The sequence below is a fragment of the Carassius gibelio genome, chromosome B13, assembly GCF_023724105.1.
Source record: "Carassius gibelio isolate Cgi1373 ecotype wild population from Czech Republic chromosome B13, carGib1.2-hapl.c, whole genome shotgun sequence".
Lineage (NCBI taxonomy): Eukaryota > Metazoa > Chordata > Actinopteri > Cypriniformes > Cyprinidae > Carassius > Carassius gibelio.
The window spans coordinates 7,281,842-7,300,348 of NC_068408.1; the positions used below are offsets into that span (position 1 = coordinate 7,281,842).

At 37.5% G+C, this 18,507-nt stretch overlaps 1 protein-coding gene and 2 pseudogenes across 1 annotated transcript; 1 reads left to right on the forward strand and 2 right to left on the reverse strand.

Annotated features, from left to right (window-relative positions):
• Positions 1 to 599: 599 nt before the first annotated feature.
• LOC127970449 (5-hydroxytryptamine receptor 1D) lies at positions 600 to 3,535 on the reverse strand. The gene is made up of 3 exons (XM_052573039.1): positions 3,388 to 3,535; positions 2,620 to 2,780; positions 600 to 1,877 (listed from the first exon to the last, which is right to left on the reverse strand). The coding sequence occupies exons 1-3, from the start codon at positions 3,533 to 3,535 to the stop codon at positions 600 to 602; spliced, it is 1,587 nt and encodes a 528-aa protein (XP_052428999.1).
• A 3,743-nt stretch (positions 3,536 to 7,278) lies between these two features.
• On the reverse strand, positions 7,279 to 18,204 carry LOC127970450 (probable methyltransferase TARBP1; annotated as a pseudogene).
• LOC127970810 (uncharacterized) lies at positions 14,956 to 15,072 on the forward strand (annotated as a pseudogene).
• Positions 18,205 to 18,507: the final 303 nt, after the last annotated feature.

Sequence of the window (18,507 nt, forward strand, 5' to 3'; positions counted from 1 at the left end):
TTCAATCATGTTGATAAAATCATTCAATATTTAGTCATTTTGTATATTACGTAGAATAGATGCATCAGAGGAGACAAAGAGATTTGTAAGAGAAGTTTTATCCAATCATTTAATTTGTTGACCTGAATGTCACAATTATGTAACATGGGTAAAACCAAGTAATCAAGACAAGACGCCACAGCCAACAGAAATCATGTCAGCAAAGCATAACCTCAAGTTCATCCACACAGAAAGTAGGAACACATAAAAAAGAAAGTCACTTACTCTGCTTTAAAACCCTCTGAAACACATAAGCAAAAAAACATATTTGCTTCAAATGTACATACAATTATCCATTTAACAGTATTTAGGCTATATATAACATAAAACCAATATAAACAGAAGTTTAACAAATATTTATTTTATGTAAAAAAAAAAATATATATATATATACATTACTGGTCAAACGATTGAAATAATTAAGATTTTTAAATACATATTAAAAAAAAAAAAAAGCTTCGTATACCAAGGCTGCATTTATTTGGTTAAAAATGCAGTAAAAACAGCAACATTGTAAAATACTATTACGATTTAAAATTACTTGCTGAGCTGTGATAAACTCAGCAAATATCATGTTCTACTCTTACTGTGATCTTTCCATAAAAGAACGTGGCTTGCTTCTTTTTAGTAGCAGCAGAGTAAGGAAGTCTGTTCCGCTCATGCTGTTTGGAGGGAACCTGCAGGTGGTCCACCATCCTAGAACTTTGTCCACCACATTTATGACAGACAGGACGAGAAGAAGTGGCCACGGGAAGAACATTATTCAGCCGTTCCTTGAAGCTGTTGGGTAACTGAGAGCTGAGAGTGAAGACAGAAGGGTACGCAGGTTCTCCGTCATTTCTGAAATGTGCTGTGGAGCAGTGGGTTGTTCCTTCAGAGGGGTCACTCTCGCCTCCACCTCCAACTGTAGACCTCTCAACTCCTCCTCCTCGTCTTACAATCCTCCCCAACCTGGCCTGGATCTTAGATCTCAAACTCTGGAAGGCAACCTGGAAACGCTTGCTGAGGAGCGCATACAACAATGGATTGATATCAGAATTGAACAGCACCAGCAAATAGGAAAAAGTGACTGCTGATGGGGGAACAAGGCTGCTGGGTCGGGACAAGGCAGTTTCGGTGGCCTGCACCAGAGCTACACTAATATAAGGCATCCAGCACAAGAAGAAAGCGGCGATGACCAGGAACAACCTCAAGACTCCATGATGTTGAGTTTGGTTGGGATTCTGCGGGCTACTGCTGTGGATCTGAGCCAAGAATGAGTGCAGACGTCCACCAGCTGTCTTGGAAGACATCTCAGATGGTGCATCTGGAGAAATTTCACCGGGAACATCCAATTGATCCATCACAAACCTCCCACTCACATGGTACACCAGCTTGGATGGCGTGAAGGAGTCCATGAATGAATGTTGGAGATTCAAGACAGATGGGGTCCTGTTACGTTGGAGATGTTCTTCCAGACTGTGAATCCTCCTAGCGTGGTACCGTGCCACACGGACAATCTTCACATAGCAGAACAGAATGACTATAGCTGGTAGAAGAAATGTTAATGAGGCCATTATGACGGTGTAGCTTGGGCTGTTGGCCCAGTTCACTGCACAGCTGTACATGGGAGCAACGAAACTAATGTTGCTCCAGCCCAAGAGAGGAGGACAGCTGGTCACCATAGCTTGCAACCAGATCCATAGTACTGCCAAAGCTGTTCTCCAAATAGTGCAGCGGGAATCATACCGCAGACAGTCCACAATGGAGAAATAACGGTCCAGGGCGATAGCAGCAAGTGTTAAGACTGATGCTGTGCAGTAGACTGAAGATGTGTAGCCGACATACAGACATAGATCCTGAAAGAGCAAGAGAGAGTACAAAGATTTCAAAAACACTAATAAAGGTGATGCATGCAATTTCTAATACTAAAGTAAATTACATTTATGCATTTAGCAGACGCTTTTATCCAAAGTGACTTACAGTGCATTCAGGCTAATATTTTTTACCTTACATGGGATCCCTGAGAATCGATCCCACAACCTTGCATTGCTAATGCAATGCTATACCGTTTGAGCCACAGGAACAGTAAACAGTGTTTTTTTCGAAACCATTGTTACAAAATCAGTTTAGTCCAGGAAGCTTTAGCCAATGGCACAATTTGGGGGTGGGACAAATGGTTTGGTCGACCAATGGTAAATAGTGGGGACTTTGTGGCGAATCTGTTTAGTAGTGCTAGGACTTGGGAAATTACACACTTCCCATTTAAGGTATTCATATTTGATAATGTTTAAAAGAAATCCAATATTATTGATTTAACTTTATTGACTCTATAAGATGAAAAAAGTGTTTGTTCTGAATTGAGCTAGACACTAACTATAAAAACATCAAAACTGAAATTGAACTGAACCAAATCAACATTGACACTATTGCTTTCTGTCCACCAGCTTATAGCCAAACTGAACTTGCTTCATAATTGATTGATTTTACAGGATGAACAATGATTTTCCTGTTTACTAACTTTGATTATGCTTTGAAACCTTTTGTACTGTATAAAGCACTATGTAAACAAATGTAAAATGTAAAGAATTTTCTACTTACATTGCAGTTGACCCATCCGTTGTTAATAATGGAAACAGCCACAAATGGCATTACTCCTATTCCTACTAAGAAATCACTAATGGCCAGATTGATGATGAGGATGGAGGTCACAGTGTGGAAGGTTTTGGTGGCTGCAACAATCGCAATAACCAGAATGTTTCCTGACAAGAAAGAATAAAAGCACAATAAAATTACAAATAATTTTTATATGCAATTTATAACATAAATAATTGTTTATATATTATATTATATTATATTATATTATATTATATTATATTATATTATATTATATTATATTATATTATATTATATTATATTATATTATATTATATTATATTTGGACTGAGTAAAGTTTTCTCAGTTCTGAAATTCATAGCAAAGTATTTCATGAATGCTATATAATTACTGTTGGTAACACTTTATAAAAAATATTAGAAGTTCATTAACACTCATCATCAATCACACTTGGACATTAATCAATGATCTATCCTACTATATAATGAATCATTCCTGTTATGCAATAAATAATGAGCTCTATATATATATAAAAAAACATAAATCTACCACATTATTTTTGCTGTATAAAACAATACATTTCATGAAAAGTAATCATATTAAGTATTCCCTTTTCCGTGTTACAACTAATAGAAATTAACAAATCATCTGGACTTACTTATACCGTATTAATTCCTCAGATATTGTTAGAAATCAACTGCAAAAAATGCAAATGCACATAAAAAAAGTGTTGTTGAGTAGAGTGCTGCTCACCCATCACTGCGCCCAGACTCATCAGCACCATCAGAGTCTCAAGCACCAGACGTGCCTGAGGCCACAAAACCGTCGAGTTCCTCACCGCCGTCCGCATCTGAAACTTAGCCTCATCTGAATCAAACCACTCCTGAGCGGAGGACTCCATTTAAAAACATTCAGTCTGATACAGAAACTCTCTGAAGAGGGATCCTGATCTCATGTGCATCACAAGCAACCTGGCCATTTACAGTTTTAAATAAACAAATCTTCCATCATAATGAAAAATGGCTGAGAATATATAACAATATTCAATTAAAACAAATCATCTACACTCAGAGCAGATAGTTTACTTCTCACTGCTCTCTGGTTCTTCATCTGCCGTGTGAGCACCTGACAGTGCAGTTTAGTATCTCCAGGGTCCCTCCATCAACCATCGGTTTATCTACAGCGATGACAACATGGAAAATCAAACGGCTGACTTGCCATTTACACAGCAAGAGAAAACAGACCAGTTGAATCTCTGGTTCACTTAAATAGTCTATTTACACAGACAGTTAGTTTCGCAAGGGTTTACAATAGTAATGGATTTTATTAATCGTCACTTTTTCATTGCATTGTTCCATAATAAATGTAACAAATATGATTTGTGTAAATATGATTTAAATATTATCAAGGCACTCATACTGAGATATAAATGTTTTTGAAACTCGTTATTTAACCTAAATATTAAAATATTTCATTTAAAATATGATAATATCCAAATTCATTAAACGTCACTTTTAAATGTAATACAGAGTAAAAAATAAAAGGAACAACAAATGGTAGTGTGTTTAGATGACATATTTAAACATGAATGCTGCGGTTTTCCATCTTTCTAATCACATTTGGGAAGTCTTGTCAAGCAAAATGCTTTATATGACTAACTTGATTTGCATAAACACACCTTTTCCTTAGAAAAAGTGCTGTGCAATGCAAATCTCCCACAATACTGACGGATATTTTCTGCTAAAACACAGAAAACTGTTCTGCAGTTTTGACCCAGTGTTCTTTCCTAAACGCTGGCGTGTAAATTCCAACACCATGCAGGGCGGCGCTGACGTGCACAATGAAGGAGCGATGCTAACAATTTGGCTAACCTGATTATTCTACTAACAAAAAGAATACAGCAGTAACATCTGACCATGTTTAAAAGCCGGTACTTGTTTCAACAGAAATATTGAACACTTTAACCATGAAAATTTAGAATACAACTCCGTGGACAAGATGAGTCAATGGTATTTTTGTTTCCATTTTCATTTTCCTGGAAGAAAAAGATTAACTTTTAGAATTACTCTAGCATAAAATATAAATTTCCTGTAAGTACAGGGCTGTATATTTGAATATGTATATATCAAAGCATTTTGATTACTTTTAGCACATTTACACTAGCATATGGATGACCGAAAAAAACTTTAAAATGGCTAAAGATTATATATTATTAAAACAATTATAATATTATACAATTTGCTTATTTATATACACTTATTATTAAAATTATTACACACACACACACACACACACACACACTCATCCTGGAAAAGACAGACTAATACATCTACTAAAACTTTATTTTTTTAACTGTTATACGTACACTAGTATATAGCTGACCTAAAAGTTCAAATTAAAAACAAAATAAATTCAAGTAAAAATAAAATAAAACAGTACTGGATAGTACAGGGTCTTAAAATATGTTCTGTAAAAATGCAGAGAATGTGCAAGTCAATAGTGCTGTTTAGGCCTGCCGCTCGGTGTAGGGGTGCAGACTAAACTAATAAACCAAGCTTTTAAATAATAAGTCTGGTTTAATCTGCTGCTCAATAGCTTTGAATCAGTGGGATAATCAGGCATAATAATGCAGTGATTCACACACCTGCTGCGAACAAAACATCAGGTGGCTTTCCTGCCTCGAAGTCAAATGACTCAGCAAGAGCAATGATGTAAACCACACACACACACAGACACGCTTTCAAACACACCTTAATTGTGATTTATATACTGAATCAGTGCTGTTTCATAACAAACTGAATGACAAGTTGATTATGAACACAACATATGGTCAACAAAACAGCTCTCCTTGAGAAATATTAAATATATATTTTTTATAACTTAATAAAAAAAGAAACCATTTCAAAGTAGCTCGCTATTAAATATTCAAGTATTCACTGCATCAACAGCTACTGCAAAATGTGAGATTCTGCTCCTTTATTGCTCGCTTGATGACGATCACTGCAAAAGCATCAATGCTCTTAGACTGACTAATGGTTGATGCTTGTTATATTGTGCAAAACAAAAGAAAACTCCAATCAAATAAAATAACATTGAAGCTGCTACATCACTGCTCTCAGACTGAACGATGGTTGATGCCTGTTGTAGGTGTAAATTGTGCATTATGTTGAGAGGTTTTGCTGATGAGCGCTCAGCATGTCAGGACATGCACATCTCTATCCTCCAGCAGTAATCGGAGGTGAGGAAATCTCACGGGGAGAGACACATCAATTAACCTCACATCGTTAAACTGCACTGTCAGCCTCCACTGAGAAGCTTCTATTTTCACATCCCTTCACAAAGACTACCCTGCCCTTCAAAACAAGTCATCAAATCAAAGCCCACTTGTTTGTGTGCTGTTCTAGTGTTCATTTCATTAACAAAAACTACGATGACGAATGTTCGTTGAGAAGTCTTTTCCACCTGACTAAGATGAGATGACAGTTAGGTCAATAAACAAAAACTAAGGCTATATCAACATCATTCACGAAATAAAACGAGACTAAAAATGCATTAAAAAAGTAAACTTTACTAAAACTGCAATTGATCGACTGGCCGCTAGAGGCTGGCTCCTAAAGACAGTCACTCCCGTAGACCTCCCATGTTAAAATGCCAAACTTTACAGCAGAATAAAATGTGTTTACAGCCTGGTACAAAAAGTGGAATTGTCGGTGGGGGGAGTGAATGTACAGCACTCTCTTTCACCTTTAATACCACAACAGGTGGATTTCCGCTGTTGTCACCACCGTCGAACTAGGTGGGCATGATTTCAGCAACCAGGTTACACATCTTTGCCCTTAAAAAAAAAAAAAGCAATCCAGGTTTATTGTAGTAAGCTTACTTGAATTAAAATAAACGTTATTGAAAAATTAATAATTATTGGCTGCCCACTCCTCCGGGTGTGTGTGTGTGTTCACTACATTTACATTTAGTCATTTTGCAGACGCTTTAATAATAATCGTATTGCTAAAATGTCAAGTTTACATTGATTAAAACAAGACTAAAATACTTCAGGTTAGCTTCGACTAAAACTAGACTAAAACACTTAGGATTTTTTTTGACTACAACTAAACTAAATGTTGACACTTGTAGTCAACTAAAACTTATTTGATTGATAAAATCTGAAAAAAAAATAATAATAACAAAAAGCATTTAACATGGGACTAAGACTAAAATTGAAAATAGCTGACAAAATGAACACTATTGCATTCATATAAAATGACCTCAAAAAGTATTTGATCAATTAAGGGTCAGTGAATTTTTTTCAAAATGATATTTTTAAAAAATCTGTCATTTCAAATCAAGTTTCCTTTGCATCATCTCAGTCATTGATCTTTAATGTAGAAATATCTTTGCATTAGATTAAGTATCGAGCCATAAAATTATAAATTCAAAATGTGGTTGTTAAGCATTACACGGTTTAAAAAGGATATCAGTAAATCATGTCAGGATATGTTTTTTCATTTCTTTTATTTAAAAATCTAAGAAAATGTTTATTTTATAAAATATTTAGCTCAATTGTACATCCACATGACCTAATATGTTTGAAATGCATTTACTTTGAGCATATAGACAGAATCTGTACAGAATGCTGGAGGTGTTGGTTTACCCTAGTAGTAGTAGTAGGGTTTTCTCAGCAAAAGTGTGATCCTGTAAACGTTGGCTGTTGGATGTTTGCTCCACACCTTTTACCTAGCATCCATCTCTCTTCTTCAGCTGCAGGAAATCTGACAACTCAGATTCCTTCACCTGGAAAATGAAAGCATATAATGTGAAATTTCTGACCGGCTTCATTAATCTTGACAGATTCAATCAATGTACTGCTCATATTCTATAACTCGCTCCACAAAACTGGGTTAGAGCTTTTGATGGTTCTGTGTAGTGTGTGTATATGGCTGATTTAATGCACAATTATGATAAATAACATCTCTAGGCTTGTTTCAGCCCACACTCAGGAAATATGAGTATGTCTTTAAAGAAGGAGTGTGTAATTTCTTCACTACTAGTGGCACCAAATGGAATTGCAATCTGTTTGTTTATGCAACATGAATTTATGAAGTCAGTTTGTGGGAAGAGTTGGCAAACGATGCATAGCATTGAAACTTGTATGAAGGAAGTCACTAGTTTTGCAATTCTGATTGGTGTCAGATCCGTCAGATTTTAAGCAACCGATATATTCGTTAGGTCAAAAATGCACACACACCTCCAGCATCAGCAGCCACAATTCTGAAGACACACTGAGGGCCTGGAACTGTTTGTCATTAACGTGTCACAGACTTTCCAGAACCAGAGCTTTGGGCCCAAAGATCTGGAACAGACACACAAACACTTGTAGTTAACAGTAACATATATTCAATTCATATAAAAATGGATGCCTTAAATTGATAAAAAGTGACAGCCAAGAGATTTATAATTTTACAAAATATTTCCATTTCAACTATATGCTGTTCTTTTCAACTTTCCATTCTGCAAAGAATCATGGTTTCCACAAATATTTTAAGCAGCACAAATATTTTCAACTTTGATAAGAATAAATGTTCCATAAGCAGCAAATGAGCACATTAGAATGATTTCAGAAGGTATCATCATGTAAAACTAAAGTAAAGGCTGCTGAAAATTCAACTTTTCAATCACAGGAATAAATTACATTATAAAATATTTAAATTGCAACAGTATTTCACAATAATACTGTTTTTACTGTATTTTTGATCACACTATATATATATATATATATATATATATATATATATATATATATATATATATATATATATATATAGCGCCTTGGTGAGCATAAAAGACTTCATAAACATGTATAACAAAGATACATATTTACATTTGAGTGTTGACTGTTTTAATATTAAACCCATGAGTGGTTTCTTCTCTCAGTCTTATAAGACTCAACTAAGTGCATCAATATTTATTCATAAAATGAAACAGAGATAAAAAAACAGCATGAAATGAAAACCATACACCTATCAAACAATAACCAGCTGTGTAGAATGTTGAAATGAATGAGAAGAATGAGTCTTTTATAATGAGCTTGTGTTAAAACTGATTTGTTTGGTGACTCAGAAGAGATTATGATTGAGTTCAATGTCTGTTGCGGCAGCAATAATGACATTCAGAAAAAATAAGAACAAAGTTAATTAAATTAGATCACAGATTGATACACCATAAAATCCATCCCGGAAAGGAGAATGAAGGCCATCACAGGATGTGTTCTTGTGTTGAAAAATCAGTGGATGGAGCACAATGCAACTGAACAAAAGTGCATTGATAGGCACGTCCGGCACATGTACATGGAACAACAATAAAAGCGACTGGGATAAAACGGCCAATAATTTTTATTGAATGGGATAACAGTAACAATACTAATATTGCTACTATGTTAAAAATAGGACTTTATTAATATGAATTCCAATAATAATAATACATGTGCATTTTAATGTCATTTCATCAATTCATTTTGTTTATAATTTGATTATGGTTTAGTGATCATAAAACAGCTTGACTGATAACTCTCTTCAACTATATAATACTACTATAATTATTTAGTCTATTTCTTTGTCTTACCACCCAGATTGGTGGGTTAGTCAATGAGAGATGCGACCACCAGTAGTAGGTTGCTGGTGAGTTTGCCCAGGCGTGCTGCTCTCTGCTGGGCAATGAGCTCAGGCTCCTGCTCCTGGAAACTCAGCTTCCACTGGGTGATTTTCAACTGAACTTCTGCCCAGTGTTCTTCCTGCTCCAAATCAACTGTCAGACATAAAACTTTTGTGTTTGCTTGAATTTCAAACATTGTATTGCTCTCTCTCTTCTCTTAACAAACTGAACATGAGAACTGACAAGACAGAGAAGATGGTCTTGTTCAGCCCCATCTCACCAATATTTATGGAAACAAGGAGAACAAGTATAGATTTTTTCACAGTTTCCCACTGTGGTGTGGTTCCAGTGCTCTGCTGCCCTCATGTGGTGATTACCTTTGTCCTGCTGGATCCAGTCATCAGCAAGGCACCAAAACTCTCAAATGTCCACAGTGGAAGCCAATTATTTTCTACAGGTTCTGGATCTGAGACGGGTTCTGGTGGATGGCCCACTCTATCAGATACTTGAAAGATGCTTGGATGCTGCAGAACCCAGCCTGACACACGTGACTCAACACACACTCTGACACAAACTCTTGTGACAGATAATGTCAAAATAAACTTCTGAACTCGACATTGTGTACATAGAAAAGTGCATTTACCATAAATGCAGGGACAGACTGTATTGCTATTGTTTCTATTTAAATTAATTCTAATTATTTAATCTGTTTCAATATATTTCATAATTTATTAAATAAAAAAATGCATCATATATTTTACCAACAATGACATTTAAACAACCAATATTTATCTTATTAAGACTAAGAACCATAAAGCTCAAACATCACTGCTGCTGAGAACATGCAATAAAAATAATAATAATAAATTATTATATAAATTTTTTTAATGGAGGTGTACCAACTGTTTCCCTTTTGTGATTGTTTTTTGTGGGTGAGCAGGCTTATAGGGCTTTTTGCCTCCTGGAGATTCATACTTTTTGTTGATGCTTTGGTGAATAGGCAATAATTTGGCTGTGTCAAGTAGCAAGATTTGTATTTAGTTTTTTTTTTATATGTAACATTCTATCACAACTAGTAAAAACAAATAATTTAACATTTACAAGTGAAAACATTTTAGTAGCACAAATATAACAACCACAGTAAAGTCATTAAATCACATAAAATGTTTAATTATTATTAATTCATAATATTAATTATTATTGTTTGCCTTTTTATTGCATGTGGTACAATGCAGGCCCCTGCATCCAACAGATGCAAATCGAAACAAATTAATTGGGTCATATGATGTGATTTATTTTTTTTGTATTAAATGTTTATTTAATAATTATTCATTATTTATTATTTATTCATAATAATTATTCATTTCCATAATTGCACGTTTTACAATTTAGGCCTGTTACACATCCAACCAGTGGGGTAGCCACGGGTGTGCCAGGGTGTGCCTGTGCCACCCACAGTGGCATCTGGCACACCTAAAAATAGATGCAGAATTATTTTTTATAGTCTCAATCGAGACAATCAATTGAGATCGGCACTTCGGAGCCGTTCGCGACTCGGTTGATTCAGATCGGCACTTCGGAGCCGTTCGCGACTCGGTTGATTCAGATCGGCACTTCGGAGCCGTTCGCGACTCGGTTGATTCAGATCGGCACTTCGGAGCCTGTTCGCGACTCGGTTGATTCAGATCGGCACTTCGGAGCCTGTTCGCGACTCGCTTGATTCAGATCGGCACTTCGGAGCATGTTCGCGACTCGCTTGATTCAGATCGGCACTTCGGAGCATGTTCGCGACTCGCTTGATTCAGATCGGCACTTCGGAGCCTGTTCGCGACTCGCTTGATTCAGATCGGCACTTCGGAGCCTGTTCGCGACTCGGTTGATTCAGATCGGCACTTCGGAGCCTGTTCGCGACTCGGTTGATTCAGATCGGGACTTCGTAGCATGTTTGAGATTTTTTAAAATTCAGATCTGGACATCGAAGCAGGAAGTGTTTGTCAAACAGTTAATTGGTGATAAATGAATATTTGGACTTGAGGCTTTTTTTTACCTGTCGATTCAGCACGTACATGGACCCACACACAAAGGTGGACACACTCTAGACGGGTGTGCCAGGTAGGGTGACCACCCGTCCCGCGTAGCGCGTGCGCGCACAGCGTTTGAATTGAGACTGTCATGCATAATCAATGCTTGCTCAAAAAAAGTTGGTCGCTATATCTGGAGTCACCAACCCGTCGATCGCGGTCGACAAGTCGATCTTGGAAGCATTTTAAGTCGACCGCGAAGATTTTTCAAAATCTGAGAAAAAAAGGTGTGAGCCTCCGGTGCGAGTTGGGAGGTGCGAGTCTCCGCTGACTGCGCGCGCACCTCCCGAAACAGATGAGACATTTATACTTGACACAACTGTTTTAGACTGAAAACCAGACCATACAACTGATTTAGACGCGGGTGCCGGTGTGATGAGATGTGCTAATATCCGTCTGCTCGGGCATGATTGTTTTAGGCCTGTAATTGATTGATTATTGAGGTAATAGGGATGGCACGGTTCGCTGAAAAAAAAAAACGTTCGGTTCACTACACACGGTTCGGCACGAGCTTCAACTTAAATCTGACAAAGCATCTGTAATATCATCTGTAATATGGCTTGCTATAAATGGCACGTAAAAAAACAGGGTTCAGCTAATAAATGTTTGTTGATGCATGCGCATTCTGGCTTCCCAGACATTACAAAAACACGAAAAAAAAAAAAAAAAAACCTGGATAAATCATTCACTCTTGTTCAACGCGAATGCTGTATATGAGCAGTAATTTATTCCGCCAGCACCTGGGTGCTGATATCTGTTTAAACTAAACTCATTTAAGCTTTGTCTGTTTAAACATTTAAGAGCCAGAGGCAGCGAGTTCGCGCGCGCGCAGTGAGAAGATTTGTACATACGCTCATCCGAAGCGCGCAAACCTGACCCTCGGCACGCGCGCAAATATAAGATCTATATTGAGCAACTACAATTCATTTTAATCCTATAATTATATATTATAATTTATTTAAAGTGAATAAATTGTAATGAAAAATAAACAAAATGAAATAGCTAAAGTTCAAAATTATCGTATTTGGAAGAAAAATATTACATTTAACAATTAACTACATTTTGACACGACCTGCAAATTAACACTAGGAGTATGGTTGGACGGAAGCAGTGTGACAAAAATGCTATCCCATAATTTTGCACAGTAATCTGACAATAAATGTGGCACACCCAGATTTTCATATGCACACCCAGAGTCTCTTTTCTGGCTACACTACTGCATCCAACATATTCGAATCAGTACCATTCAGTGTAAACAAGTTAATATAACTCTTTGTAGGGATGTAATCACACAATGTTTATTTAAAAGCATAATTCAGAAGCAACACAGTCATCTGACAATATCAGAATCTGAACGGACCAGAAACCCTGAAATCAAAGCATCTCTAGTAGTAAAGTGGATTAATATGCATGCGTGTGTCTAACTGATCTGAGTTTATGCAGCAACAGTAGCAGCGTCTGCCACGCACGGTTCTTCACTCTGTGCCGGATGGAGTTGCTATAGTAACGTTTTTTGGATTTTGAAATCTTGGCATCCTAAGGGATAGGAAAATAGACAAAGGAGGAAACTTCAATCAAAAACACATGCAAAAACCATGAGATTGGGACATTAAAAACAAAATCAATTTCAAAGTTTTTCAGGAAGTGCTTTCATTAAGAATTAAACACCCAATTTCCAGTAAGAGCTGTAGTTAAGAATTGAACACAAACCTTCCTCAGTAAGCGGCGCACGAGCTCCTCCATCAGACGCTGGTGGAGCTGATTAGATGGATTCAAGCGGCAGAGGAAGGCCAGAACACACACTCGAGGAAACTGATCATCCCTGTTATCACTAGAAACAAGATTCTGAATAATACATGTATTTGAAAATGCTGTGAGGAAAAAACATTCTGAATCAAGTAGTTTTGTAGCACAAAAATAGTCAATTTGCAAAAGCCTGCTATGCTTAGTCAATAGCTATGTTTCCATCCACATATTTTTACATGCATTTTGGGATATCGAATAAAAAAATGATGGATAGAAATGCAAAGATGCGCATAAATTATATTATATTATATAATATTGTTATATTTTTAATAACCCTGTTAAGGAAAGGGACATCATATCTTTCAGAAAATATAATTTGCATCTTAATTTTGCAATGAAAATGTATTTAACAGTAATATATACTTCCATGACGGGGTGAACATATCTTATGGTTTATGTTTCGAACAATGGCCCATACTTAGCTAAAATAATGTGTGGGATCTCAGCTATATGTTTCTATAGTACTTGAGTTTCTACCATTTATGACATAAAGTGAAAGGGGAATTAAAACTGAAATGTGAGTGTTTTGATCATAAATGGGCAAGTGGTCTTTCAGGCGTTTTCCCTGACCTGTTGTGTGCAGGCTGTGATTCTAGGGTTCAGTTCCTCAGTGAGCTGCAGAAGGCCCTGGTGTAAAGCTAAGCTCACAAATCCCTGCAGTGTGGACCAGAAGTCCTGAGGGTTTGTGCTCAGAGCCTGAACCACCTTCCATGAGGCACATATGGCCTCAGTGCACAGAGATTCATCATTCTGCACCATCTGGTGGAGAAAATAGACCCAACAACTAAACACAAGTTCACACAAACACACACACACACACACATATACATATATAAATATGATATTTGACTTTTTATGTTATTTGTAATTGTTCAGCACAAAAAACTTACTAACTTTGACTAACATTATCAGTTGACTTCAAGCAAGACAACACGTAGAAAAGGGTAAAACCTGTTTTTGTTTATCTGAGATGTTCATGTAACAAAACTGATAACCTGAAAAGAGAACTGCAGCCCACCTGTGGTAAGACTGACATCATGAAATCCAGCACCGGCAGAACAAGATGACCAGACAGTAACGCCAGAGCATCCACAGCAGCCCTCAGCACCTCAGCACCTCGGGACCTCAGGACCTCAGGAGCTTCAGGAGCCTGAAGGGTCCCAGCAGACTTCTGCAGGAAACTCAGACACGTCCACTGATCTCGAATAAACTGGCCCACAATTCACCCCAAGTCCTTCAGAATGAGACTGTCCACTGAATCACTGGAATAAACACATATAACTCAGAAATCAATATGAAAGTAATACTTATTTTGAACAAATATATAGATTTTAAATTCCAGCATTACAGCATTAATTGTTTTTAAGAGCTCAAACAGACCTGACTGTCACAGTTGTGGGCTTCAGTAAGGTACGGTTGAGATGCTGAGATGATGAAGGTGATGAAGGGTAGAAGTAGTCGGTCAGTGAGTGAAGTGACCTCATGGCCTCAGAGAGGGAGTTCAGGACACCCCAATTAGCCATGTCACACAACAGCGCAAGTGTGGCCATACCGACCACTCTCTGAACCTGCCTGACACAGATGGATTCTAGAAAAACACACAACTTAGATCTCATTTCATCAGAAATTTCCATCCACTTTCAAAATGTTTTACAAATGTGCTTGGGACTAAATCTAAAATAATCTAACATCCAGGTTTTTTTTCTCTCTCTCTCTTTTTGCAAGGGTATCATACTCCTAGTAACTTACAATGCACTAAATTGTTTTTGAAATACTTATTGAAATACTTTCCGGCAGCCATATCACCCTGGAGCCCAAGACCGGTTTCCCACTGAAGCTAAGCAGGGCTGAGCCTGGTCAGTACCTGGATGGGAGACCTCCTGAGAAAACTAGGTTGCTGCTGGAAGAGGTGCTAGTGAGGCCAGCAGGGGGTGCTCACCCTGTGGTCTGTGTGGGTCCTAGCGCCCCAGTGTAGTGATGGGGACACTATACTGTCAACAAGCACCGTCCTTCGGATGAGACATTAAAACCGAGGTCCTGACTCTCTGTGGTCATTAAAAATCCCAGGATGTCTTTCGAAAAGAGTAGAGGTGTGACCTCGGCATCCTGGCTCAATTTGCCCATTGGCCTCGGACCATCATGGCCTCCTAACAGTCCCCATATCTGCTGATTGGCTTCATCGCTCTGTCTCCTCTCCACCGGTAAGCTGATGTGTGGTGGGCGTTCTGGCGCACTATGGCTGCCGTCGCATCATCCAGGTGGATGCTACACACTGGTGGTGGATGAGGAGATACCCCCTAACTATGTAAGTGCTTTGAGTGTCTAGAAAAGCGCTATATAAATGTAAGGAATTATTTTATATATATATATATATATATATTCATATATAGGTTCAGCATGAAGCTCCTCAGGAACTCAAATTGCCGTCGGTCAAATGAAAACAACCTTCGTTAGCCTGGAGCAAATGGGATGTGATGGGAGCAAAGTTTAACGTGTTGTGAATATGAATCGTGTGATCAAATACTTTGCAAATTAAGCAGGCTTATGAATTTGGATTTGGTTAATAGACTTTGTTTACCTCTTTCCAAAGTGCCTTCCCCCGACATAGAGACTCATCAGCTCGAAAATGTACAAGAAATCCAAATATCTCATCTAGAGACACCGCTGACTGCCAAAAACAAGAAAATCAGAAAATCATATATATATATATATATATATATATATATGTGTGTGTGTGTGTGTGTGTGTGTGTGTGTGTGTGTGTGTGTGTGTGTGTGTTTGTGTGTGTTTAAGAAATACATATAGCACTGAACCAGTCATAAGTGTCAGTTTTTGTTTTTAACTGAGATTTATACATCGATTAATACTATAAATAAGCTCTTCAATTATGTATGGTTTGTTAGGACAGGACAATATTTGACCGTGATGCAACAATTTAAAAATCTGAAATCTGATGGTTGCAAACATATTGAGAAAATTGCCTTTAAAGTTGTTCAAATGAAGTTCTTAGCTATGAATATTACTAATCAATTTTTTTTTGATATATTTACGGTAGGAAATGGTATCTTCATGGATCATGATCCTTACTTTATATCCTATTAATATCTTTATAATTTTGACCCCTACGATGTATTGTTGGCTTTTGTTAAAAATATACCAGTGCGACTTAAGAATGGTTTTGTGGTCCAGGGTCACATATACACAAACACACACACACACACACACACACACACACACACACACACACATATATATATATATATATATATATATTTTTTTTTTTTTTTGACGGACAGACAGACAGACAGATAGATATTTTTACTATTATTTCATATAAGAGGCTTTACAGGGGTAGCTACATTACCACATCTGTCAGGCAGAGAGCAGCATGGAGCAGAAAACACTGTGAAGCTTCTCTCTTAGTGCAGCGTACATAGACGGCAGCGTAGAGCTTCTCTGAAAACAGAAACATGAGCAGATTATGTGTATTAAGAACACATTCATTATTGAAACAAATATCAAATGCACTCTCACCAAGTGACTTATCGTTACAGATGCCAGTTTTATGAAATCAGTTTGCGTCACAGGCTGCTTTTTTTAAACAGCACTGAAGGAGCTCAAATGTATGCTGGACACTTTTTGGCTGCTTTTCTTTCACTATTTGATTCAACTAATATAAAATAAATTACATTTATTTCCTTTTATCAGTTTATATTTGTCTCTGTAGAAGTATTTAGTAATGATAATGCAAAACAAAATGATGTAAAAGACTATGTGCTTTATTATAGATAAATGAGTAGCATCTCTTCTTTAATTTGCTCTTAATACTCACTACATTTCTCCAAATGTGGGATCATTTGATTCCAGCAGCTAGTAGTTTGTACCTGAATGCATGAAGTCCATCAGATCCTAGTAAAGGACAGGGGGAGCGACAGGACAGGGTCTGGGACAGAAATAACAGTGGGACTGCGCACCAGTGCCTTGATCCTGTCTGCTGAATGAGTTGCAGCAACACTGAACCTGATCACAACCACAAAAACAACAGTATGAATTCTGCTGTGAAACGACCGGTATAGCAGTGTACCAGTATCTTTATAACAGTAGCATAGCAGACAACTTTTCATTCATTCATATAAATATCAGTTGTCCGTACATACTATAGTAGTTTGCAATTCTAAAAGTAATTTCTCGGTTTTGAGAATCTGAAACAAAACTTACTTCTAGAGTCTAGAGTCTCTAATAATAGAGCAATCTTCCCATAATTCCCTCAGTAACTGCTATTTTTTTCTCAGGAGTCCATCTGAAAAGGATTTCATCTGTAAAGATCCAAGAGATGTTTATGATTTCTTACACTGCTCACACACACTTCTTACACACTGTGGGAGACAGTGAATGCATGTCTTACCCGTGTCAGGTTCCTCGCTGGTGAACACGTCTTCTTTCTTGACTTCCGCCAGGGAAACAGACCTGGTGAAGTGCCTGTTTGCAGGTCACACTGTCCTTTAGGGTCAATCCAGCCTGAATTGCCTTAAGAAACCTTTGAGATCTTCTAGGGTGCAGGACAAGGTCCTGGAGATGATGACTCTGTCATAGGAGATGCTGCATTACAGCACTGCTGTGACTTCAATGGCAACATCCATGTCGAACTCGCAGGTTTCATGGTTGCCATCATCTCTCATCATCAGGACAGGCAGAGGAACATGACTTACCTTCTCAGGTGCATCATGATTCTGACAGGTACTGACACACACTGCAAAGAGTCCACAGACAGCACTGAGCAGATACCTCCATGATTACCTCCATCATCTGCACTGGAGATCATTTGCATTAGCAGCATGCATTGATTCCATATCACTGACTGCACTTCACAAATAAAGCGCTCTTCGTGTGATTTATTAGAAAACACTTAGATCAAAACACTTAGAGCTTAGCTCTTCTCTATGTCGGGGTGTGTTGTGCTTGACCAGTACAAAGTATTGAACAAATTCTCGGGAATGTGACATTGGGTCAAAATGATGTGTATGAAAAAATTTGACATTTCCTGACTAGGCCTTTAAAGTTAGAAACATCCACAGCTTTAAAATAGCCAAAATCCGGTTCAATGCTTTTGCCTGCTACACACACACACATGTGAACCAGTTTGTCTACTTCTTGAAATATAATGTGACCGACTGACATGCACCGAGTGAGACGAGGCTGCATAGGCCTATGTGGTTTTTATAATATTTTGTATTAATTTTCAGGGCTTGCTTGGGTCGTTTTATGGACAGGTTGTATATGGAGGCCAGTAAGAGACCATTAATTACTCCTCATCCCTTTAATTACACAAATGTCTCGTTAA